Source organism: Podarcis muralis, chromosome 1 (assembly GCF_964188315.1).
Source record: "Podarcis muralis chromosome 1, rPodMur119.hap1.1, whole genome shotgun sequence".
Classification (NCBI taxonomy): domain Eukaryota; kingdom Metazoa; phylum Chordata; class Lepidosauria; order Squamata; family Lacertidae; genus Podarcis; species Podarcis muralis.
Genome location: NC_135655.1, coordinates 120,448,476 through 120,475,631, shown reverse-complemented (window position 1 = coordinate 120,475,631; position 27,156 = coordinate 120,448,476). Strand labels below are relative to the sequence as shown.

The window sequence follows — 27,156 nt, the reverse complement described above, 5'->3', positions numbered from 1 at the left end:
CCCACCTACGCATCTCTAAAATCCTGATCCGCCCCCCATGACATATAATTCTTATTATTCAAAAAGCGAAATCCTATTCACGTGGAGGAAGCCTAAAAGGCCATTCACTGTTAATAACTCTTTCTCGAATTGCCTCCCTTAAGAATCAAACTAGCGCCTCTGTGGGGTGTGTGTCCACGTTGGGAACCATGGGGCTAGAGGCATTAAGGGTGGGTCGCAATAGGTGCAACTCCTACCTTTGCACAAGGAATTATATTGCAGCCCTAGAAAAAGCAGAGGTTTCTATACTCCCACTCCCACCCTGGCTAGCAAAGACACTTTTTTTTTGCCACGCAGTTCCAACCCACCCTAGGAATTATAGCCAGGGACCCTCCTGAACCAAAGTAAGACACTTTTCCATGCAGTTCGGGGCTATTTGTAAAATGGCAATGCTTAAGCGTCCACAGTAATTTTGCAAGGGCAGAGGGTGGGGAGAAAACCAGAACTAGGCTGCCCCCCCCCCCCTGCGACTGATCATTGGCCAAGGCTCCGTAACCTCCTGAGAGGCCCATTGGGTCATAGGCAGGAAGTGACAGCTGGTTCCTATTTTCTTTGTGCATATTAATGTTTGGCAGAGAAGCATTCAGTCAAGGGTGCTGAAGTGGTACAACTCAAACACAGGTTGAGAAGAAGTCCTCATTATCCCTACCTGACATTATCAGGTTCTTAATAAAATGGAGAACACCTCCCCACACACCGTATCATATGTGTTTGATTTCTAAATATTCAGAAAGGGCAGCTCTTAGGAAACAGCTGAACTGTAGTATCTATAAGATTCATTTAGTTTTTCAAAGTCATGTAAACAGGAGAAAGAGAGAGCAGATCTTTGACTTGCTCTGATCTTTGACTGTCTGGTTAACAAACGGCCAGGGGCGGGGGAAGAGGGGTGTGGTGGGGGCGGACCGCCCCAGGTATCTTTGATGAGGAGTGTGTGACATTTGGCGCACTGCCAGCGACTCCCAAGCCTACCCCAAGCCGTCGGGGGAAGGGGGGAGCTGTGCCCCTTTGCCGGCGGCCTTCCCCCCTTCCCCCTTTGTTTTGACCGCTGGGGGAGGCTTGGGAGTTGCAGGCGGGCGGTGCGCTGAATATCCACTATGAGTGGCTCGCTCTATCCCTGTGGCTGCGCCGCTCCATGCACCCAAGCAGTATCCTGCGCCTGGGAGGGCACCCTCTGCGCCCCATGCCCCTCGGGAGCGCGCCCGCCCTGGGCAGCGCCGGCACATGCTCCGACGCTGCAAAAAGCAGCAAGAATATACAGCATCTTCATATACTTGACTTGTAACACAAATGTAAAGGATCAATGGCAATCCCCTTATGGATTTGAATGGAATGCGGTTGCACCTTTAAGAAATTTGCCCTCGTTTCAGTTGCTTACAGGTCGTGGTCAGCGATGAGAGAACCTGGCTCAGCTGCAGGTCGGCATGATGCAGCCGCATCAAAGAACCAGGGAGCTGCAAATTGCCTGCAAACTCCGCTCGGGGACCCTGGATGCATAAGCGGCTCCCACTATACATCTGGAGGGTTCCTCCACACCTGCACTAAGCCATAATTTGGCTTAGTGTGACATGCAAATCAGGACTGTGTGTGGCTGCTGCGATTCCTGTATGACTGTGGCAGGAGGAGTTTTGCTGCAGCCGCAGAAATTGCAGCGGTCACATAGCTAGCCTCCTCTCTTGCCCCCATCCCCTGGAAGCATCCGCTCACACAAATAGTCCCTCCATGTGGGTGTAATCCATTTGCCGGCAGGGATCCATCCTCATCAGAAGGAAAATTAAGGATACTCAACGTTTAGTAATTCTGGACAATCATGTACCAACAAAAGCAAAGAGCTATCGTCACACAACAGCAAAAGGTGGTTCAGAAAAGAATTGTCTGCCATTACTTGAATTGTCGCCAATGCCAGCTGGTGTCAATAGCTGCAATGACACCCCTATTGGTTAAAACTATTTATTATCCCTTTGATAAGTCGCACTGCTGGTAAGATTAGCAATGTTTTTGAAACAGCTGCATAGATTTGAAAACACACACATATAAAGTTGTCTGGCATAATCTGCAACGCCATTTTGCTTGCTTGTTTCTAAGAGTCTATCTATGGGAAAGAATAATTTCCTTAAAGATCATGCTTGCTAGAGCAATCTCACAGCACCAGAGGTTGATTATGCGTTAGTAGAGAGCACGCTTTTTATTGAGTTCATTATTGACATAAGGGAGTCGTTTAAGAGAGTACCTTTAGTCCAAGCCAGTAAGCCCAAATGACTGCAACAGCATGCTTACGCCTAGCCTCTTCCTTCAAGCGTTTCAACTCCCTTCGAGCCTAAAAGGTTTAGACAGTGAATCACAGAGACAGCCTGATGCAGGTAAGCACGATGACCAGGAACAGAATTCTCCCACTGATAGAACAAGCCAATACAGGAAGATGGAAGAACAGTATGCAACTTTTTGAACCCCAGCATGAAAGGGTGAAGAGAGGGTGAAAGTGCAAGCAAACCCCTCAGCGCTGCTTCACCAAGGCAGGTAAGAGAAGTAAGAGTAGCAGAAGTTCCCTGGGTTCTGGCACTCTCATATGGCATGTTAGGTCTGGCAAATGCTGCATAGCTCTCAATTTTAAACGGAAAACTTTCTGCACAGTTGCAGCCCAAAGGGTTGTTATTCCAGGTAAAACATTAGGACACGTCCCCTTAAAACACTAAGGTCTGAACATGAAGTACTGAAGGACCCCCGTTTAGGCCAGCCTTACACAATTTTGGGTGTCAATGCGCTTTCTTCCAAAATCTTGTAAAAGAGCTTCTTCTTTGATGTCACACAGAGACATACATGAACATCACATCACATCAACATGGCTTCAGTATGTGTAGTACACAGGGAATGGGTAACACAAAAAGGGATGTTAAAGATCTATACATTCTGTAGGGCCATGAGATTCTGTTATTGCTTTGGGGTATTTTAGGGTTAGTAGAGGACAGGCATCTTCAGAGTTCAAATGGTTGTTTGAGTGTAGCATTACGCTAACAGCAGCCGTAGTTATGCACCTGCAGCACTGATACATAGTTCATCTCACAGAATGTTTGTCTTGCAAATTTTGCAGTCCGTAACAAAAGCATGCTCTGCTACTTAAGTCTGTATTCAAATAGAAGTTCACACAAGCGCATTTAAGTTCTTAGTAAATGGCAAATAATGTTGAAGGGAATTGCAGTGTCATTAGGGTTCAGGCAATGATCAATTTACTCTCAATGATTTTTGTTTATGGTCAGTAATTGATGATTGTTTCATGAATGGGTTCAGTTTATGAACCCCTCATGCCTAAAGTGTTTTTGGGAAGATGTTGTTTGTATGTCTTTTGTTTTGTTTGAATTACATGGTGGTGGCAAATTGCCCTGTGCAATTTGATCACCAAATCAAATAAACATTTGAAATTCTAGACCAAGCACCTGTTGTTGTTATTGTTATTGTTATTTTAAAAAACACCTTTCCTCAAATAAATCAGTCAAAGCTATCTTGCAGGAGAATTTCCAGTTGTTTCCTAAAGTAAATTTCCACTCCAAAGGGGCCAACAACCACATGACGTGATTCAATGCTAGTTTACTTTGACAGTATCCCAGCTATCACAAACAGACCAGCTTGGTTTTCCAAATTAAACCTATAGCCCTCAAGCTACTTTTTATGGTATATCACTACTAAAGCCCAAACAGTTGAATCATTTCACCTAAGTGGAGCATTTTACCATACAAAAAAAAATATTTTTTTAAAAAAAAACAGCTGCAGCAAATAGTGATGTTCCAGGTGGTATTTACGGTACTTCCCTAAGGTACAGCCACATTTGGTAAGGCTCTTCAGTATAGCTGAAACAACTGTTTCAAAAGAACGTTCTCTAGGGAGGAGCTTTTGTTACATAACACACGTTTTCTTCTTTTCTCTGTATCAATATTGTGCAATCAGTTGCTCAATGTAAACCAGGGTGCCCAAACTTTTTTTAAATAGGGTCAGATTTGATGAAGTGAACATGCGTGAGTCCTAAAGGGTTATATATAATTTTAAGTATTCTCTAGATTTACATAGTGCTCACATGCAGCTGGGGATCAGCACCAAGCACCACTTTTAGAGGCCAACACGCTCACCTACACCTTTCACACTTGGCAAACAATGCGCCCCTTGGGTACAATGGGTAGACGAGTCGAAAAAGCCCGGGACACAAATTCCCACGGCCCTCTAGGGGCTCATTTACCAGAAGCAATGGATTTAGTGTTAACTGGTTGCTTGATCTCTCGCATGCCCGGTCTACTGACTGCTTCAGTTCCCAGTTCTGAACCTTGGCTGCAAATGTTAGCAAATTGCCTATTACACTAGGGCTCCCTGAGCTGCCAAACCCTGCAGGGAACGCAGGGAACGTAGTGGCATGCAGCAAGCCATTAGTACGCTTGCCCCTTTGTGCAACTAAAGGTATGGTTTGATGGCCACTGGGAGATGGCTCAATAACGCCAAGTGATAGGGTGCGATGGACCACACTGAGGACCCTGAAGAGCCCTTTGACACCTGTAGGCCTGACATTTGGTACGTTCTCATGTTTTCGTTCTGCCCGGACACTGAGGTCCAGCGCCAAGGGCATTCTGGCGGTTCCCTCGCTGTGAGAAGCCAAGTTACAGGGAACCAGGCAGAGGGCCTTCTCGGTAGTGGCACCCACCCTGTGGAACACCCTCCCACCAGATGTCAAAGAGAAAAATAACTACCAAACTTTTAGAAGACATCTGAAGGCAGCCCTGTTTAGGGAAGCTTTTAATGTTTAATAGGTTATTGTATTTTAGTGTTTTGTTGGAAGCCGCCCAGAGTGGCTGGGGAAACCCAGCCAGATGGGTGGGGTATAAATAATAAATAATAATAAATTATTATTATTATTATTATTATTATTATTATTATTATTATTATTATTTCTATAAAAATGAGAAATTTAGATCATAGAATTCTGTTGGGATTAAAAAAAACCCCAACACTTTCTCACAAATTGTGAAATATTAGGACATGGGTTAGAACCTATGTGCACTGCTGTGCATTTAATTAATAGAACATTTTTCCGCCTCAGCTCTTAGCGTGGGAACTTATAAAATTACTACTGCATGTGCATGCTAATAAAAGGGCCTTTGCTTCGAGACATGCAAGTTTAGTTAAATACATTTTAGAGCCCCTTTTTCAGTCTAGATGCTTTATGGCTTGTTAACAAGCAATTAGTGCTAAACAGCTGGGCATGCTTGACTTTTTTTTTTTTTTTTTAGTTTATGGAACTTTTTTCAGGTTAAGTGGGGCAAAGATGTAAAGGAAAGGCTATCAGCAGTGGCATGCTCATGTTTAGTAAGCCAGCACAAATGATTCATTCTTGCTTTTAAAAAAAGTGAGTGGGATAAGGGAAGGGGACACATGACGCTTGCATGTAGTACCTTTAATCCAAGCCAGTAAGCCCAAATAACAGCAATAGCAAGCTTATTCCTAGCCTCCTCCTTCAGCCGCCTCAGCTCCCTTCTCGCCTGCGGTGCATTGGGAAAATGAATTGCGGGGAATTTTGAAAGAGACAAAGGAAAGAAAAGAAGAGAGTTTGCTTCAGTTTTCCCAATGGACAGAAAGGAAGCCGTTTCACACAGAATAAATGAAAAGTGTGTGCCTGGATTTTTAGACTGGAAAGCACAGTTTGGAGTTGGGTGAGGGGAGTGGGAAAAATTCAAGTGAAGTGAAGTAAGCAGCTGAAAACATTTCTGCCACTCTGTCCATCGAAAGGCAACCTTTGCACCATGTAGCTGGCTCGGAAACAAACAGAAGCCGGCTTGTGTTTTCTTACCTGAGCTCCGTGCCAATAAGCGGCAATAGTTGTAACAGCTTCCTGACAGCGTTTCTGATGCTTGAGTTCGCGGAGCAGCTTTCGAGCCTGTGAAACAGCAATAGCCCATGCCAAAGAAGAGTTAGCGCTTAAAATACAGCTGTGCAGGAGATAACAGAGCGATCTGATGCCCACCTGCCCACTTCAAACTCCCAGACCAGGCAAACATTTCATAATTATTCCATCCCAGTACGTTTCCAAGCACAATTCAAAGTGTTGGGGCTGACGTTTAAAGCCCTAAACGGCCTCGGCCCAGTATACCTTAAGGAGTGTCTCCACCCCCGTCGTTCAGCCCAGACATTGAGGTCTAGCTCCGAGGGCCTTCTGGCGGTTCACTCACTGTGAGAAGTGAGGTTACAGGGCCCAGAAATGGAAACAAGAAGAATTACCCACAATAGAAGAATGGAGAATGAAAATGATGGACTATGCTGAACTCGATAAATTAACAGGAAGGATCCGGAATCGACGCGACCAGAGATTCACAGAGGACTGGAGTAAATTTACAGAATATATGCAAAAATTAAGTGATAATCAGATAACGTTTGTAAGTTTTAAGGAAGTTTTGTGATAATATCAATTAGAAATATTGTTAAAAAATAAGGTTAAAAGTAAAATAATATTGTAGTGCAATATAAATTTAAGAAATGTGAAAGAAGTGAGTAAAATGAAAGATTATCAGACAAGCTGAGGGAAGTCAAAAAGGAGAAATTGGTGATAAAAAGAAAATATGTTTTGATTGTATAATTTTGTATTGGAAAATGAATAAAAATATTTATTAAAAAAAAAGAGAGAGAGAAGTGAGGTTACAGGGAACCAGGCAGAGGGCCTTCTCAGTACAGTGGTACCTCGGGTTACATACGCTTCAGGTTACATACGCGTCAGGTTACAGACTCTGCTAACCCAGAAATATTACCTCAGGTTAAGAACTTTGCTTCAGAATGAGAACAGAAATCGTGCTCTAGCGGCACGGCAGCAGCAGGAGGTCCCATTAGCTAAAGTGGTGCTTCAGGTTAAGAACAGTTTCAGGGTAAGAACAGACCTCCAGAATAAATTAAGTACTTAACCTGAGGTACCACTGTAGTGGCGCCCACCCTGTGGAACGCCCTCCCACCAGTAGCGGAGCGCGTTACTTCTGGGTTTCGCCGCTCACGCATGCGCGGACGCTCAAAATGACATCAGGCGCATGCACGAAAGCGGCGAATCGTGACCCGCACATGCGCAGACGCGCGGACACGGGTTGCGTTTGCTTCAGGATGAGAACAGGGATCCGGAACGGATCTTGTTCGCATCCAGAGGTACCACTGTAATTACATCCTTTTTAAAAACAACAAGGTTTTCCAACGGCAGGGTGTGATTTGCAGGTAAGAATAAGTGAACAAACGAGGGTTTAACCCTTTTATTCCCCTGCAATGCCTGCGCGCCAACCTAGGAGTCCAAATACACGTCTGGGAATGAAACACAGGTACAAGTACCCCTTTTCTCTACCACGGAGAGGCAGCTGTTGGCCGTGGATGACGTAGTTACAACCCAAGGGGCTGAATTGACTTTTTCTCACCTTCCATCCTCTGATATAAGACTGCACCACGATGGCAGAACTCTTGATCTGCTGGTACTTCTTTTGTTGCTGCATTGAAAATTTAAACAAGAATGAGTCAGAGTTTTACATAACTGAAATATACCCAGCTTGTCACACACACACTTTGTACTGGTTCTATTAGGGATGCATGCTGTGTAGAGATTGCCCCAGTGAGTGATACAACCTGTTTGCTAGAAGCACACTGCACTTCTAAGAGCAACGCACTGAACCGTGAATAGGCATTGTGTCTAAATAACTAAACCATGGTCAATAATTGGCCACTAACCAGCACCTGAAACCGTGGTTTGAAGCAGGTTTGCAAACCATGGCTGTATTGACAATGGTTAAGTTTTACGTCAGCAATGAGCAAAACCTGGTTAAAGACAGTTTCTGATCAACTCAGCCTCGTGGCTCCCAAGGTATCTCCTTATACATGTCACCTGGAGACATATTTTAGCCAAGGGGGAAAAAACATGGTTTCACTGGGCATTTGCAACCTGAATCAGGATTAAGGCAGCAAACCATACTATGTCTGCTTTGGGTCCAAGAGCTCTACTGCTGTTTCTATGGCTTTTCAAGCTGAATTAAAAGTGCACATTGAGACCAACCAAGGATACTCTAAGACGCACACCTCAACTAATTGCTTTAAGATTACAAAGCTGTGGCAAGACTTACCAACATCCAAACCTGAGCATCTTCCAAGAATACTCACTACAAAAGCAGAGCACAGTTCTGAGTTTACAGCCATTTTAAAAAAAAATTCACTGGGTACTTTAGTTTAACCACAGATGTCACAATTGTGACAAGTATTGCTAACTACACTGAACTCTTGAGAAGGGACAGGATTATAAAAGCCCCACATATAATATTTTCTTACTGCGTATCTCCTGTACCAAGCAGCAATCACAATCTGACTACTTTTCATAAGAAGAAAACGTGTGCGACACTTCCAGCCCCTGTAGATCTTCTGGATCAGGGTAGCCAAATCCTCAAGGCGCTGTTTCCTTAGATCTTCTAATTTGAAGAGCTATGTGGGGGTTGGGGCAGGAGGGAGAAACGAGAAGTGTTATGTAGTGAAGTTCTCAACCTGGGCCAGCAGGGGGATACTGTAGATAGTTATGCAAATGAAGGATCGAAAGTGACGTTCAGTGATTGGATAGTTTTAGAAAGTTGCTACAGTAACGTTGTACTGGAGCTGTATATAAGCAGGCTGACCAAGCCCTTCAGCTCAGTTCTGTTCTGGCCTCTGAATAAACAAGAGCTGTTTGAAGAATCACTGTATCGTCTGATATGTTCACCCACAACTTAACAAGAAGGAAGAGTAAAATGTTTGACACCTAAGTTATTTTAGGTTTTGCACACGCAAGCAGCAGAATGAGGTGGCAGCGAGGTATCAGAGACCAGAGGTGGTACAATGGGCTGCATCGTTTGACAATGTGGGTGGAGAGATTATATTTCAAACGCCCCCTATGTCTGAAAACAAAAATCCTCACGAGAAAAACCAATTCTGCAGAGAGCAAGCTTGAACCTCTCACTGATATACTAGCTTTTTGCCTGCAAGGAGTTTTACATGGGACTGTATTCAGAAAGGGCATTCCCCAGCTGCAATTCAAACTAGGAACAATCCATTCCTATACTTTTTTAAAAAATAAATAAATAAATAAATAAATAAATAAATAAATACTAATCTTTTATTGAAAGAATTTCAATTATAAAGAAATAAAGTGACAAAGAGGGGGAAAGTTAGGTTTAAAAAAGAGCAGAGATGTGAATAAGAAATATATATACACAAAAATGCAATGTAATATTTTCCCGTAGATTCTTATATAAATCAATACAGTGTTATTATCCTAATACATATGTAGATTTTAATAGCCTACTACATTCCAAATGTTGTCACATTTATCCAAACAAAGTCTACGTCTGTAAGCAGTCGGTTCATAAACTGCAAGTGTTGTCATATTGTCCATTCCTATTCTGTCATTTAGCCAGGACTAAGAGTTGTTGTGATACAGCTAGGGAGCGAAGGTGGAATGCAACAAACGAACTTTAACAAGCTGCTTTTTTTGTCTGCAACTAAGGCCCACACAAAACCAACTTTTTGAGGAATGTGTGATACAGTTGTTAGATGGCATGTCACGGTGACAAGTAAAAAAAATACGCTGGATTAAATTTATTTCCCTCTTCTTTCCAAAACCTAAGCTTTAGCCCTCCATCACCTAACAACCTGAATTTGGCCTTAAAACTCTTGATATCTTGTAAAGAAAGAGGAGGAGCAGGAAGAAAGAAAGAGACAAATGTACTTAAGCTGCCTTTGCTGTAATGGAAGAAAAATTGGTTTACATACTGTTCTTGGGTTGCGGATGAATATTTTTGATCTTCCCAAGGAATATTCTTCTTCAGGGACTTCCAGCTCACTGAACAATACCTCTACACCAGCTCTACAACAGAAAACAAAAGGAAGTGATTTACCCCTCTCTCTCAAAAGTAGCACCTCTTACACAGGCTGAATACAATAAGCATATTATTAAAGGGAAAACTGCTTTAGCATAGGCACATAAAAAAACAAAACCAGTAATTGTTATCTATTCTGTTTGCAAACACTTGTGCTTCAGATGTGAAAATGGTATACAAAATAACAAATGTCTGCTCTGATAAAGTCATTAAGGATTAGAAAGTTCCAGCCAGATTGTGAAATTGACAAAGAAATGTTTTAAACAGAGGTACAGTGGTACCTTGGTACTCAAAAGCCTTGATTCCCAAACGCCGAAAACCTGGAAGTAAGTGTTCTAGTTTTCAACCATTTTTCGGAAGCTGAACGTCCAATGTGGCTGTCTGCTATTGTTTCCGGCGTGTCTGCACCAATCAGAAGCCGTGCCCTGGTTTTCGAACATTTCGGAAGTCAAACAGACTTCTGGAACGGATTAAGTTTGGTGCTTTTGTTTTTGCTATTTATTTTGCATTTTTGTTTTTGAGGCTTTTTGGGTTAATTTGTTTTTGTGACTGTGTGGAACCCAGTTCAGCTACTGATTGATTGTGTCACTGTGGGAATGAATAGAAGCCCCCCATCCAAACAATGACTATCATCAGTGCAGGTAAGAAAAAAAATTAATTTTCATTTTTATCATCTACAATACTGTCTTATTTATTTTATAGTACAGTATATTGATTATTGCTTTCATTTTATGGATCAATGGTCTCGCTAGATAGTAAAACTCATGTTAAATTGCTGTTTTAGGGGATGTTTTTAAAAGTCTGGAATGGATTAACCCGTTTGCATTACTTTATATGGGAAAGCAAGCCTTGGTTCTGAAATGCTTTGGTTTTGGAACAGACTTCTGGAACGGATTACGTTTGAGAACCAAGGTACCTCTTTGTGAATTTGTAGCAATAATGTCCTGAACCTCACCTCTCAAACTTATGTACAAATCAAACTTAAGCTCTCCAAACAGATCTCACAGTTCTTGGCAGTTTAAATGTAACAAAATATGTATTTAATTTATAGAAAGTGCAGTTTGAAGCAAAATGGAGTGGAATTGTGGGGAAAACATGTGAATGAGACACGAACCAGAAATTGAAAGGTTAATCCATGTCTAATTTTAATTAGGGTTGCCACAAGACAAAATAAATCTGCAATTTAAAATAGGAAAGGTATATAGATAAAAAGATGAGAGGAGCTTTGATGGAAACAATACAATAGTTCTTCAATCAATGGTTGTCCGATCCTTGTATGCCTTTTACTGAATATGATATCCTTGGGATCGCATCTCCACAGGATAGTTTTGTAACTGGCTCTGCACCGTACAGATGACGTGGAAGACAATTTCAAGAATCAGGTGCAGAGGCCACAATTTTGCATACCTTCAACTCATGTGAAGAACCTTTGTAGCAACATGCAAAATTATGGCACCATGTTTTGCTCCCTGAGAGCCTTTTGAAATCCAGGAAGGGCAAAGAGCAGGGAAGTTGATAGGGTGTGGCTTAAGAGGTCGGGTTTTTTGCTGGAAAGAGCATGCAATCCCATAGGCATGTTAAGCAATTGGCGCCGGGCCAAATAAAGACCAATAAAAAGGTAAAGGACCCCTGACAGTCAAGTCCAGTCGCGAACGACTCTGGGGTTGCAGCGTTCATATCACTTTACTGGCCGAGGGAGCCGGCGTTTGTCCGCAGACAGTTTTTCCGGGTCATGTGGCCAGCATGACTAAGCCGTTTCTGGCGAAACCAGAGCAGCCCACAGAAACGCCGTTTACCTTCCCACCAGAGTGGTACCTATTTATCTACTTGCACTCTGACGTGCTTTTAAACTGCTAGGTTGGCAGGAGCTGGGACAGAGCAATGGGGGCTCACCCCGTCACGGGGATTCGAACCGCCAACCTTCTGATCGGCAAGCCCAAGGCTCAGCGGTTTACACCATGATGCCACACCAATACACCTGCACTAATTAGTTAACGACTCTTACCTGGCAGGACCTCTCCAGTGTGGCCATGTCTGTTTACAAAGCATTTTATATCTTTCTAGACAAGGCTCGTAAGGTTGCCTGAATGCATATCCTGCCCTTCTGACACGAACGTTTTCCAGCAGACCCAAATACCGGACCTGATGACAAACTAGAGCCTCGTTGAAGATATGTGCTGCTTTTTTGTCATTGGGCTTAATGCATCTGCATGAAAAAGAACATTCATTAAGATATTGCACAATAATTTCTGCTACACAAGCACAACTATATCTTTTCCACTCGGTTTGTTTAACATGCAATTGACTGCAATCATTTGCCCATCTCAGACAGAAACAACAATAAATGACTAAAACAGGTAACATAATCTTCTCTCCCATTATGGATTAAATATAGAAGGCAATCATGGTTATCATATTCATCAGACAATGGATCTTAAGACATTATAAACATTAACTTATGGTAATTCCAGAGACACTTGGCTCATTATTTTTCCAAATAGCTGCATATCGAATTGCAAGTGTCCCTATTTACTAATTAAATGTGTATCCTTCCCTTCCTGCCAAAGAAGCCCTGGGGCTCAGAGCCTTGTACTGTCGCAGTCTTACTAGACTGCAAAATAGAACTACTTCATTCTACGCCCCGAAAAGGCATCCTGTTTTGCTTGTCACTTGATGACTTGGATTTGATGTGTAAGCTTCTCTGTAAAATTCACTGCACCAGAGATATAAAATAAGGAGTCCTTTTGCTCTTCCACAGTTGTGCTATCACTAGTCTACTAATTAGGTTCTAAATCTAATCATGTCTATAAGGAAAAGTGATTTTTAACCTTCCTGGTTTGTAATTCTGTTCAAGCTTACAACCGCCTCCCTCAGAGTCTAATGGTGAAAATAGCATTGATTTTGGTGTTTTAACAACTGTTTGCCCCACAGTAGTGTTGATCTCCTTGAGTACTTCATCCCAAAGTCTTGCTAGATATGGGCACTTCCACCACAGATGAATGCATGTACCCCACTGACCCATAACCCCTCCAGCAGTCTGGGGACATCATAGCCAGCATGTGTATGAATCTCATTGTGCTTTAATATGATCTGTGGGTTTTTATGTATTCTCTCTGACATACAGGGAACCAGTCCCAGCACCTTCATTTTCCAGAAGCTATCCCATTGATTAGGTAGAATTTCCACCTCTCTATCTCCCACTCAAATCACCCTACGGCCTTCCACCTTTGCTCTTCTGCTACTGCAGAAGATATATCTGAAATCAGGTCCCTCCGTTCATCCGCTGAACCCAAAACTAATGCCACAAACTGTGAGAGAGACTTTTAGTACCTTGCTCCCAAATCTCCCTGTTGGAAATAAAGTAACAGCTTGGATGGGCATTAAGCCAGTTGAGTTCAACACTGGCTAATCGATCTCTCAAATACTTGTCTGTAAATAGATAGGTGTTATACAGAAGGCCTTAAGCTGGTACAGTCTCTCTCCTTTTCAGTCCCTGAAATTGTGTCTCTCTGTCTGCACTGTAGAAGGGTGAATGATTTAATATATCGGTACCAGGGGCACCTAACTGGGATAAATTTGGATTGCCATGCTTTCTAGACTGCAAAACATGCACCATGTGAACACATTACGAAGCTTTGCAATTGTATGGGAGTTTATTGGAAGGGAAAGGTTGTGCCTGCAGAGCGACTGTCTCTGATCCTGACCATCCCATGCCCAACAAGACCTTGCCTTTATCACCCAGTATAAAAAAAAATTAAGTGACATTACTGACAAGCTTTGTTTTTTTATTTTAAAAAAAGTTAATGTGGAATTCCTCATGCCATATGGATTGTCCTTCTGCATAGTAAATCATAAGCCAGCCTGGCCTTTTCATTCTCAGAAAATAAATTTATTAATGGAAGCTTGCAATTTTCAAAGAACCTTTCCCGGAATTAAAAATGAGAAACACCTGAAACATAAATAACAGCTTGGGGAGGTTTGACATTTTTATTGCTATTCTGCCTAAAAGGGACAACTTTCAGCTTATCCAGCTTTTTGTTTCTTTCCTAATTCTTCTGAGCACTGAGCGTAAGTTTAAGGCACAAAGTTTACTTAGATCTTTTGGAATCTGAACTCCCAGATCTCAAGAGTGATTTAACGTAAGGTGGGATCCCCACAGCACACTTGGCCTGCGATTTGGGAGCCATATTTACACTACAGGCTTCTCATAATGAACTTTTAACCTTGCAACCACCCCATACCATGCCAACTCCTTAATTATATCTGGTAAGACCTCTATCGGGTCTTAGAGCATTATCACAATGTCATCAGCAAATGAACTTAGATGTTCTCTGCCTTCTATGGTGTACCTTGTAACCCCATCATTCCCCTGCAGTGTAAATGTTGAAGGGCTTGGGAGATGATAATTAATAATAATAATAATAATAATAATAATAATAATAATAATAATAATAATAATTTATACCCCGCCCATCTGGCTGAGTTTCCCCAGCCACTCTGAGCAGCTTCCAATCGAGTGTTAAAAACAATACAGCATCAAATATTAAAAATTTCCCTTCAAATGTCTTTTAAAGAGAAGATAGCTGCTTATTTCCTTCACATCTGAAGGGAGGGCGTTCCACAGGGCAGGCGCCACTACTGAGAAGGCCCTCTGTCTGGTTCCCTGTAACCTCACTTCTTGCAATGAGGGAACCACCAGAAGGCCCTCGGCGCTGGATCTCAGTGTAAGGGCTGAACGATGGGGGTAGAGACGCTCCTTCAGGTATACAGGACCGAGGCCGCTTAGGGCTTTAAAGGTCAGCACCAACACTTTGAATTGTGCTCGGAAACATACTGGGAGCCAATGCAGATCTCTCAGGACCGGTGTTATGTGGTCCCGGCGGCCACTCCCAGTCACCAGTCTAGCTGTTGCATTCTGGATTAGTTGTAGTATCCCGGTCACTTTCAAAAGTAGCCCCACGTAGAGCGCATTGCAGTAGTCCAAGCGGGAGATAACTAGAGCATGCACCACTCTGGCAAGACAGTCCGCGGGCAGGTAGGGTCTCAGCCTGCGTACTAGATGGAGCTGGTAAACAGCCACCCTGGACACAGAATTAACCTGCGACTCCATGGACAGCTGTGAGTCCAAAATGACTCCCAGGCTGCGCACCTGGTCCTTCAGGGGCATAGTTACCCCATAAAACAAATAGGGTAGTCCAGAGACACCCCTGGTTAATATGTGAACAAAGTTCAAGCCAAATCCGCCCACCCCCCAATCATTGGTTTTCACTACTGCCCATTAAGTACTAAATAAGTTTTGTTATAGTACACGTAATTCCACCCCCAGATACAGTAATTTCAAAAACTTTTAGAAAGACAAAAAGCCCATTCGAGTTGGTCAAATGCTTCATGTGGCTCCAGCATTTTCAGTAGCAATGAGTTACTGTTTTATTATGCTGCACAACAAGGCCAAGGAACTGATTCCTTGAAGGTTACCTGATGTAGTTGGGATTTTTGGTCTGCAAGTTCTTCATCAAGGTTGCCACGGAAGCCTTGAACTGCGAACCTGCGGTTGGGGGCCTCTTTAGGTTAATCTTGGCCGGGTTTCCTTCTGGGAAGAGTGCTTTAATGAGGGAGTGGTTGGCCCTCCACATGGCCTGGGACAGGTCGCGGTAAAGCAGGTCGTTGTTCTTGTCGACAAATCCTTCTACCTGATACATCACCTAATAATGCAAATCAAGAGTGTCTCAATGAACAAGAGATAATCAATCCAAGGGAGGGGGGGGAAACAAAAGTCAAGAACAAATGGCTAATGCCTTCAAAATATTAATGCTGCATGTCAGAGGCACTGGGTCCCACCCAACTTTGAGGGTGCCCAGTGCACACATGTGTTATCACAAGGTCACAGGAAGCTACAAGACCTGCCACAGTCGTGGTTAGGCCCGGAGAGGCCTGCCACAATCGCAGGAAGGACTGACAGCGCCTGCCGCAGCAGCAAGTAGACCCGGTGAGGCCCGTCGCAGGCTGCGAAATATTGATGGGGTCAGGCCCCCTCCTTGAAAAATTCGGGGAGGGGGCTGTTCAGCCCCTCGGCCCCCCTAGATGGTTCCCCCTGCTGCATGTTAAGTAAACTATATTAACACAGACCACAAATTTCCCTTGCCTTAAGCCCCTTCCTAGGGACGCAGGTGGCACTGTGGGTTAAACCACAGAGCCTAGCACTTGCCGATCAGAAGGTCGGTGGTTCGAATCCCCGCGACGGGGTGAGCTCCCGTTGCTTGGTCCCTGCTCCTGCCAACCTAGCAGTTCAAAAGCACGTCAAAGTGCAAGTAGATAAATAGGTACCGCTCCGGCAGGAAGGTAAACGGCGTTTCCGTGCGCTGCTCTGGTTCGCCAGAAGCAGCTTAGTCATGCTGTACGCCGGCTCCCTCGGCCAATAAAGCGAGATGAGCGCCACGACCCCAGAGTCTGCCACGACTGGACCTAATGGTCAGGGGTCCCTTTACCTTTACCTTTAAGCCCCTTCCTGATCCCAGTTGTGTGCACCATAAACAAAAGAGAGAAGCTACTTTAAATGGTGTTCTGGCTAATCTCTTCATGACTGGGATGGCTGCAGTGGAAACATGAAGGAAGGCTGTATCTGCAGTAATTTGTGCATCTCTTTTTTCGGCTCACTATCTCACCTTGGGACATCTACAGCAAGCATGCTTTCAAGTTGCCCAAAGCTGGAATGTTAGCCTTGTGTATAAAACCATACAACGTGCATTACCTTGCCAGCATAATGCTGGATTCTGAAGCAACAGTGGGGCAGGGAAGTGTCATTCAGGAAGCGTGAACATTTGCTCATCCTGCTCTCAAAGTGCTGGTGAGTGGCGCAGACCTGGTTCAACTTCTCTAAGAACGTGTCGTCCGTAACAGCTCCTGGCCGCAAGCATTCTTCATCCAGCATGGCTAGAATTCCATTCTGATTCTGTTGTGCAACAATAAGGTTCATTCCGTGTGAGATGGGCATAAATATTCTATGCATCCCTTAAGGTTCACAGTAAATGAATGGCAAACTAAAGCAGGTAATTAGCAAGTCAAATTTCGAGTCAGAATGCAAAATTGAAAGCCTGTGTGTATGTCTGCCCTGCACAGTCCTTTCCACATTAAAAGGCATTTATTCAGATTAGATTAACTTGATATGCTGAGCACAACTAAAACTTCGAACTAGGATTTACCTGGACATGTCCAAATTTTACTGATTTATTTAACAACATTTATATACAGCAGTTTCCAAAAAAAGGCTACAGATTTCTCCAACTTTACCAGGGTGTTGTTTTATAACATTGTAGAGTTGGAAGGGACCTCGAGGGTCATCTAGTCCAACCCCTTGCAATTCAGAAACCCAACATAGGGCTTGAACCTGTTCGTTACTTCCTAGGTACTTCCCCATTCAAATGATCAGGAGCTCACCAAGTTAGTGGCTAAATATCTCTATTTGGTTTTTTGTCGTCGAAATACATTGCAGACGTCTGATCTCCCTGGAGACCTAGAGATGTGACGAGAGACTGCTCTGCCTCCTTTCTTTTAGCAAATGTTTTGTGCCACTGGGGAAGTGGTAATTCTGTATTGATTTGTTTTAGATGTTTGCATGTGATGCCAATAAAAGGTTTGATGATGATGACAATGTACTTCCCCATTCTTCAGGTCTCCAGACACTGAGGCCCAAGAGATGTCACAAAATTCAGGAGGGAATTTGCGCCCTTTTGCTTGGAGGAAACCCCTTCTAATGCCCTATTCCCCTGAGATCAGAGAGGAGTAGAAAACCTCCCTCAATGTGGTGCTTGGCAACAGCATCACTGAGCGGATGAATCTCTTCTTCCTCTTCCTGATGAGATGTGGAACAGGATAGTGTCTCTTAGCTGCAAATTTCTAAGCGTGTATCATCCACTGGTAGCACACCTATTCTTTTCCATTTTAAAATCCATGCCTTTTATTTCAACTGTTCCTTCTCAAATCCTTGTGATTTGAACTTCCGATACTATGATCCAAAGCGAGACAGTTGAAGGAAGACGCTGGTGTCTCTGTCTCATTTTCTCCGTCTGGTGATGCTGGCTAAAGAACTGCTCCAGATTTCACCGTTGTCAAGGAACTAATGAGACTTTAAAGTGTAGGTAGTCAACAGGAGCTGCTGTCTGCAAGTACATGCTGTATTTGAAACATACACTGAAAGATGCAAAGCGTTCCATTTAGCATTCAAAAGAGAAATGTTATTTATTGGGAAAGGAAACCTTTTTTAAAAGCTTGCCACCTAATCCTCAAGAACTATGTTACTTTCATCTACTATTCTGTTGGGAGCAGCCCAGAGTGGCTGAGGCAACCCAGTCAGGTGGGCGGAATACAAATAGTAAAATTATTATTATTATTATTATTATTATTATTATTATTGCTGCTGCTGCTGCTGCAATACACGGGGCAGTTTACGAGACATTGACATTGGACGGTGTCTCCATCAGCCTGCTCCCCTTAATCGCCATCTGCAGCAGCCATTCCTTCAGGTTAGGAGAGATCAAGACAGGAAGGACTGCAGGGCCTCTGCTGAAAAACTAGCAACCTTTGGCTCCTCCACTCCTTGAAGTCTTTCCATTCTGGCTGGTCATTCTACAAACTCTGCAACTAAGAAACGGTTACTGCACGTTCTTTTTTCCTCCTCTTCTCCCAATCCCTTTTCCTTTTGTGCTGTGTCTTTTAGATTATAAACTTGAGGGAAGGGAATGTCTTCTCACTGACACTTGTAAGGCACTCTGAGAGCAGGGGTTTTTTGTTGTTGTTTATAATGGACGGGAGAAAAATGCGTTTTTACAAAAATGAGTATTTTGCCCAATTCCACCCTTCAGAATGCTTTAATACAAGCTTCTCCAGGCTAATGCCCTCTAGATCTTGTACCCATCATCCCTGACTGTTGGCAATGCCAGCAGAGGCTACTGGCACTGCAGTCGAAAAATCTCATCTGAAAGACACCAGGTTGGGGAAAGGTGGGCAAACAACACTATATACAGTGATAATTCCTTACTCCTTAAAGCACTATGCCACAATACATTCTTCGGAACTAAATAAATCATTATCATTATTATTTAAATTTTTATGGCACCCTTCATCCGATGATCACAGGGAGGTTCACAATATAAAACACAAAAAATGCATACCATACATAGTTGTCAACTTTTCCCTTTTCTTGCGAGGAATCCTATTCGGAATAAGGGAATTTCCCTTAAAAAAAGGGGAAACGTTGACAGCTATGATACCATAATAAAACACTAAAACAATACCTCATCCCCAGTTTTAAACGCCATAGATGGGAGAAGAGGAATGCTTTTACCTGGCGCCTAAAGATACGTAATGAAGATGGAGGCATGCCTCCTTGGGGGAGACCATTCCACAATCAGGGAGCCACCACAGAAAAGGCCTGTTCTCCTGTGGCAGTCATCAAATCAAAAGAATGAGAACATTCCAGAAAATTTCATTTTTCTATAGTTATGACTTACATTTTCTATTAGGTCGCAAATTACAGCATTGTTGAAGTATTCAATGTGCGTCCACTCAATACCCTATAGAAATAAAACACAGAAATTGAAGAAGAAAACCATGGCAGGGAGGCACTTTGCAGGCACTCTGCTAAAATTTTAAAGAATATGCTAAAAATAGATTGATAAAGGATGAAAATGTTCATTTATAAATATGTCAAGATAAAGAGTTAAGATAAAGGAAATAGGCCAAGGATTTGCTGAATTGATTAGGTAAATGGGAATACAAAAAGGGGAGGTGGGTGGAAGTCAAGGAAACTAGTAAATGAAGCAAAAGGCATAAAAATGGATCTATTTTTTTTCAAAAAAAAATTTCTTTTCTTTTAATTATGTGTTTTTACTTTTTTGATTATTGTATTTTTCTTTTCTGTATTTTTCTTTTTATTTTTCTTTGTAAACTCTTGTCTATTTTTTGTAAAATCTCAATAAATATCTTATAAAGAAAAAAATGAAGGCACTCTGCTAAAATTTCACCCATTCCAACTAGAGCATATTTTAGTAAGCGAGGGGCTTGCCTTCTTTTATTCCTAGCACAATACCCCAGTTCCTCTGAGCCCTAATAAGGCCACTAAAGACAACGAACCCTTAAGGGCGTATGTGCTTTAATCGCTTAAACAGGCTTGACACCCACTTTTAAATTACAAGGAATTAAGGGCTAGTGGGAAGCCCCACAAGGCAGGCACCCAGAGCCAGGATCACACAAAGGATTGACCACCAATATATGAATCTCCTTTGGCGAAAGTGAGCTGAATTATTATGATATGGAGTGGGGGTGGGTCTGCAGTTTAAAGGAAATGAAGGGCTGTATCCCCTTCTCCTCGTCACAGCAATTTGTGATTGTCGGGACTTCAGCATTATGTCAAAACTTCAGAAGCTGCTAATATTGCTGGAGCAAGATGAGTGTCCTTGAACAGCTGCCAGGTTTGCTTTCCATTCCATTCCCCAATCTGTGTCAATTTCCCATGCACTTAACTGAAACAGAGCCAAAGCCCTTTTAGTGCAAAGCTTTGGGTCAATAATGTTTTTGTGCATCTTGGGAGCGTTTCCAAGGAAATGGACAATTTCATCTCAAGAACTGCTGGTGTGTTTTCCCCCTGCCTTCAGCCTTCATCTTGAGACAGAGATGACAAGCTGAAATAACACGGTCAGCATAGGCTATGCAGTCCACTTTGGTGGTTAACCATTTTTGCAAGTACGTCACAAACCAAATCCGAAGTGATGCTTAGCGCCACCCAAGTGCATATGGCAATATAAATACAGCTTTCCCCTCCCCAGTATTTCTGAGTTTTTGTCTCTAACCTACTACTGTGCACAATTGTTGAAAAGGGTTTCAGTTGTGCAAACCAGTTACTGTTGTTGCTTTACATACAAAAGTGGCCAATCCATGGTTGTCCAAGGAAGATGTAACACTGGGGGGCGAAGCTAGAAGCATAGCCCTTCTCCAAAGTATACACAGTGGTACCTTGGGTTACAAACACCTCAGGTTACAAACCCTTCGGGTTACAGACTCCACTAACCAGGAAGCAGTACCTTGGGTTAAGAACTTTACCTCAGGATGAGAACAGAAATTGCGCGGCGGCAGCAGCAGGAGGCCCCATTAGCTAAAGTAGTACCTCAGGTTAAGGACGGTTTCAGGTTAAGAATGGACCTCCAGAACGAATAAAGTTTGTAACCAGAGGTACCACTGTACAGCTATGCCCTACAAGTAACCTGTGAACAGGGCTATAGATTCATACACCAAAATCATTGTGTGGCCAAATGTCTGAAATTTAACTTCGGTACTTTCACCTGCCAACTTGCCATCAGAATTGCAGTGTTAAATAAATGCAGCTACAAGGTATTTAGATAGTCTATGACATGTAAACGAAGGAGCTTACGACCTTGGGATTTTAGGCAAACCAGACTTGGAATGTGTTCATTTCTAAAAAAGAATCTAGAAGAATATAGTGTCTATATTCTATATCTGGAATATATCTATATACAGAATATATCTACAGTAATGCGTCCGCAACCATCCGCCTCATCTAGCGTCCGCAGCAAACCCGGAAGTACCAGAATGGGTTACTACCGGGTTTGCCGCTTGCACATGTGCAAAAGCGCAACCTGCTCTGTGCATGTGCGCAGATGCGGCGCTTTGCCCTGCGTGCTTTTCAGTTAATGGCTGGGGCTCCAGAACGGATCCCGGTTGCAAAACAAGGTACCAGTGTACAAGCATAAATTTGACTTTGGTTACTGGATTCTAGTAGACTGTCTAAATATTGTGGAGAAGTGTAAGGAGCCTGGGGGAAGTCGGGAAGAAAAGTGGGGAAGAAAATGCGGGTTAATGTCAGTGCTATTTTTCTAGAAAAAGAGGTACCGTTGTTCTCTTGTAATGACAATGGCACCCACCTGAGAGGTGCCAGAACTGAGTTTCGGCAAGTTCTAGCTGAAAAATAGCCCTGGGTAGAGTTGAGCCCAGTGAATCTCCTCTCTAACTGCCAACTTTGGATGCCATCGCCCACTCCACAAAACCATTTTGTGTCAACAGGATACTCTTACCACCTGGAGGAGAGACTTCACCTTAAACCAGTGTCCTTTCAACTGCCTATCTGGTTTCAGGGCTACTACTAATGCCTCCCAAACAGAACATCAACATGGTAGTTCTGTTTTGTAGCTGACAAGGTCATCGCAACCATCAAGGAAAAACATGTTAAACGCTATTAAGGCAAACAGCAACAAGGACAAGGATTGTAGGTGCACAGATAGGTAAACAAGGAAACAAATGTGCTTTACCTCTCGTATGTACTCTTCTTGCTCTTCCTTCAAGGTAAGCTCAATGAAGATCTGCTGCAGCTTCTCGTTGCAGTAGTTAATAATGAACTGCTCAAAGCTGTTATCCTACAAAAGAAAGTTAGGAAAGAGTGACAATGGAGGCACATGGAAGCCTGGCAGCATATTTATCCAGAGATGAGACCTATCCAAATCTCTGGCCTGCAAGCAGATTTTTGCAATGGGGCTACCTTCTGGGATTTTAATATGATATGCACCTATTCCATGCACGACAGGATTTTTATATATGCCTGAAGACCATTTGCTAATCACGCTTTGTACTGGGTGCTTGGTTCAGGAGTACTACAGGTAGACGACTTTTACTCATCAGAAAGAAAGTCAAAATTTCCCCTAAAAACAGCCTACCCAAAAGAAGTTACAGGGCTAGAAATACACACAGATTCACAGCGTGTGAGCCCATAATTATGTTAATGACAAAAGCCTTGTTCGGACAATCGTATCTCAGTTTAAGAAGCAGTGACACAAGCCCCACGGCTCCTTCCTTCCCTGTATGAGCAAGCAAACCATGAGGTCTTCAGCTGACCATAGCTTCCTGTTTAATCTGAATCAGGAAAACTATTCATATCAAGCACTGGACCAAGCCAGGATATTAAACTATGGTTTGAAGTGGATTTTTAAGATCCTGCCTTGCTCGACAGCTGGAAAACAAAGTTTCCCAGAAGGCTGAAATGATAAATCGTTATTCATTAGAGGCTTCCTGGTTTAATTGCTGCTGGAAAGAGGGAGATGCATGCGCAGGAAAAAGGCTGGTTCGTAACCCAGATTATTAAAATGAGACGTGATCATCCAAACCAGCTATAAAACTTTTAATGCTTGCATGGGTGTCATTACTATATCTTCCAAGATAGGTGCTCAGACAAGAGAAGTCACTATCACAAGCAGAAAATGGATGCTGTGATAGATGGGCCTTGGCCTCATCCAGCAGCCTCTTCTTATGTTCTATTTTATGGTTCTACTTTATTTATGGAATGGTTTGCTCTTTTTTTTTTTTACTTTTGTAAACCACTTTAATATTTTTTGAGGTGACATAGCAGTATATAAATATTTTCAAATAAATAAATAAAAACAAGAGCATCTGTTAGGTGTGTTTTCCAGGATAGAATGTATGCATATACATACATATATATATACATACACACACACACACACACACACACAAATATATATATATATATATATATATATATATATATATATATATATATATAATATATAGTCTGCATCAAATGTTGTTCTTCCCTGAGGATAATACTTGATGCCATCTGATGAAGTGGGCACTAGTCAATTAAAACTTATGTCATATAACATTGTTGGGCCAAACTATACAGTCGTGCCTTCGAAGTCAAATGGAATCCGTTCCGGAAGTCCATTTGACTTCCAAAATGTTCAAAAACTGAAGCACAGCTTCCAATTGGGTGCAGGAAGCTCCTGCAGCCAATCAGAAGCCATGGAAGCCCCGTCGGTCGTTCGGCTTCCAAAAATAGTTCGCAAACCGGAACAGTCACTTCCGGGTTTCGATTGTTCGGGAGCCAAAATGTTCGGGAACTAAGATGTTCAACTTCTGAGGTACATGATGTTATAATACAACCTCTCTCTCTCTCTCTCTCTCTCTCTCTCTCTCTCTCTCTCTCTCTTGAAGTGTTACAAAGTAGCCCCTAAAATCCAGCTTTTTTAATATAAGGGTGATAGCCAGTATCTGAAAAACAAAGTTCTGAAGATAAGGAATGTTTTGTTTTGTTTTGTTTTGTTTTGTTTTGTTTTGTTTTGAAAAGGCAATAGAATGAGCTGGCTGGGTAGCTGACAATTATCAGGAGTGCAACAGTCTGGAAGGACAGGGACGGGACAGGGTTGCAACTGTAGCAATGGGAGGCTTCTTCCAAAACCAAACACCTGCTTCAGAGGATGCATTAACCCTTAGGATGACAACAAGGGAACAGAAAGACACACATCATAAGAGCTGTGCATCACCACCTCACCTGAGATACCATCTGCAATAAAATAGAATCCTGCACTCTATATGCAAAGATGTAATTAACATCCTGTTTACCTTGGCCCTTAATTTAAGGCACCACAATTCTCTTGTTTCACTTTTCAATTTGATTTTTCATATCATATTGGTTTTTTAAAGCAGTGGCTGCCTAGACTCCTCCACGGTAAGTTAAGAATGTTGAGGATGATTCATTTAAAGCCTTTGCCATTGACTTTAATAGAAACAGGATTGATGCCTAAAACGACACTGCCACCCTCTTATAATTTATTTTATCCATGAGCAGCATATTGTTCTCTCCTCATATATTAAAATTCACATTTGTCCTTGCTGAATTTCAGCATATTAATGTTAGATGTCAGCTCAGCAGAAGAATCTTGTATTTCGCTGTCTCATATTTCCGTCTACTCTACCTCTCTGTATTGCTAAGCCAATTAAAAAAAGGCAATATGGGTTGTAGGGACTGTTTTACGCCTCTTCCCTTCTCGCTGAAAAGGGAAAAAAAATGAGCTATAAAAAGCATTTTGGATGGAACAGTCACAGATAAGCCTGAATACAAGAAGCTGCAGTATATGTATTATATTCCTGGCATAATAGCCTTGGGCAGACACAAATTAACCTGACATCTCTCCTTGATCTGAAATGCACGGTTTGTTTTGCTTTCAATCTAGGTATAACCTTAATACTAAAAAAAATGCCATTCAAAGGGCACAGGAACAAATCGCCAGAATTCAGAATTTTGAGATTAAGTGTACGCACATTGCTAAATCAATATAAACTTTGGGCATTGCTTGTCCAATCTGATTTCTCATTCTGCATGATCTACAACAGGAGGGAACTGAGCAAAATTAGCATTTTAGCCCTCTACATTATGAGTTATTACTACTTCCTTAAAATTTTAAATTTAAACATTTATATGCCACCTTTCTGTCAGAAACTCTTAGGAAGCTGAACGCAAAACCTAAAAACAGTGAGTCTTTTTCTATGTGTATGATATGTAAGTGCTAACCAGGGCTTTGGTCTGTACACTTGACATCTACCCTTATGAAGTTCACATGAAGAAAAATCAGTTTTATTTCCTCACACCTTTCCATGTCTACTGCTGATGGAACTTTAGGCTTTTTAAAAAAATACTGAACCATATTTTATCTGGCTGTTCTTTTAGAGTTCTTCTGCCTTGATATTTCAGGGTTCGTTTTAATGTTTTGCTGTTGTTTCCAAGTTACCTATTTTTTCACTTTTTTGCACTGATTGTACCTGCTTCTTGGTAGTCATTTTATTGTAGGCTGGCTTGAGAAACTTTGTTGAAAAGGCTGGTTCAAAACAGAATGAATAATTCACTATATCTTGCTACAAAGCATTAAGATTACAGTCAGAGCAAAGTACCTCAAAAATTTCAAAGCCGTAGATGTCCAAGACGCCCATGACTTTCTTTCTTACTTTCATTTGTGCCTTAAGAAAACAAAAGTTATTTTCAGAAGTTTATTAAATTCAGCAAAGAGGCAGCATTCTATGAAAATCATCATTATGACACAGAGGAAAAGCAGGGGTCAATTATATGAGTACATCTATTGTTTTCCTGCTAAAAAAAACTTTGCATTATTATGCCACAAACTGATGAGCATCTAGTCAGGCTTATTTGTTCTAAGTATACAGGATTTCAAAGAACACTACCTTAATGCTCTCATTGATTCTGGTAACAAGCCAGGAAAACAGTCTACTGTAAAGATTCTTTGCCAGTGCATCCCGTGCATAGTATGCCTAATTAAAGAAGAAGAAAAGACACACAAATATTAGAAACATTTGGGGTTGGCCCAGGACTTTTTCTGGCTCTTACACAACATAAGGAGGAGCAAATCCACACACACAAGTATTGCCTGTCAAATTATGAATATAAACAAACAGGTGTGCTTTGCAGAAGTCATGATACGCAAGGGAATTTTCTAATAAATTGTTTTGAAGTTGTCGTTAAATCGTTATTACATCAATCTCCCACTCTGCTTCTGTAAGAAAGGCGTAGGATTCTCAGGCTGTTTCCCAAACAGGTAGCGACTATTTCTTGATCTGCTTAGCTTTAGGAAGAGAGCTGCATCCTGTACCTTCAAGCTAAAGTCCATTTCCTATTCAGAACATACCTTATCAACAAAAATGAAACGTATTTTTCGCTCCAAAAGACACACTCTTTTCCTCTTAAAAACTAAGGGGAAATGTCTGTGCATCTTACAGAGCGAATGTGTGGTCCCTGGAGATAAATTGCCAGAGTGCGTTTCTGTGCGCTGCTCTGGATCGCCAGAAGCGGCTTAGTCATGCTGGCCACATGACCCGGAAGCTGTACGCTGGCTCCCTCGGCCAATAAAACGAGATGAGGGCCGCAACCCCAGAGTCGGTCACGACTGGACCTAATGCTCAGGGGCCCCTTTACCTTTTTTAGACGAGACAAAGTTTAGTGTGCAGTTAAAGAATGTAATCTGAGAACCAGAATGGGGGGACCAGAGGTCATGTTGAATCCAACTACAAATTGCTACATACATCAAGCACCAACTGTGGAATGAATGTTTGTTTGTTTTTGTTTTTGTTTTTATTTTCTGTTGATCACTTATGTTACACAGTTTTTAAAACCAATAAAGCATAAAAAAGACATATGCAAAGCTTATCTTGACCATGTGGTCATGTGACTCCCATGTACTCCCCTCCAGTGTGAGATTGTGTGGTACAAAAGTGACTCCAACACGGCTGACTAAAGGGGTGCCTTAAGAAATTGCAGAAACTCATGAAATTCAACTACAATAATCAATCCTGGAAAGCAACTGATAGCCTGTGATCCTAGTTAAAGGCGCAAGAGCCCACTTTGAGCTAGGAACTGGCA

The 27,156-nt window shown here is 42.2% G+C and overlaps 1 protein-coding gene across 4 annotated transcripts in view; it reads right to left on the bottom strand.

The window, feature by feature from the left end:
- The window catches only part of MYO1B (myosin IB), a 137,365-nt gene that overhangs the window by 17,322 nt on the left and 92,887 nt on the right, over positions 1-27,156 (bottom strand). For 2 of the 4 annotated variants that reach the window (XM_077917358.1, XM_077917361.1), the window contains exons 12-24: positions 25,965-26,051; positions 25,677-25,742; positions 22,247-22,351; positions 19,436-19,498; positions 16,678-16,878; positions 15,405-15,631; positions 11,935-12,135; positions 9,823-9,916; positions 8,353-8,502; positions 7,455-7,523; positions 5,861-5,947; positions 5,466-5,552; positions 2,267-2,353 (exon numbers count right to left, since the gene is read on the bottom strand). In XM_077917358.1, coding sequence (XP_077773484.1) covers positions 2,267-2,353; positions 5,466-5,552; positions 5,861-5,947; positions 7,455-7,523; positions 8,353-8,502; positions 9,823-9,916; positions 11,935-12,135; positions 15,405-15,631; positions 16,678-16,878; positions 19,436-19,498; positions 22,247-22,351; positions 25,677-25,742; positions 25,965-26,051 — 1,524 coding nt within the window. The remainder of the gene's footprint in view (positions 1-2,266; positions 2,354-5,465; positions 5,553-5,860; positions 5,948-7,454; positions 7,524-8,352; positions 8,503-9,822; positions 9,917-11,934; positions 12,136-15,404; positions 15,632-16,677; positions 16,879-19,435; positions 19,499-22,246; positions 22,352-25,676; positions 25,743-25,964; positions 26,052-27,156) is intronic. The other 2 variants (XM_077917364.1, XM_077917370.1) reach the window with 2 other exon arrangements.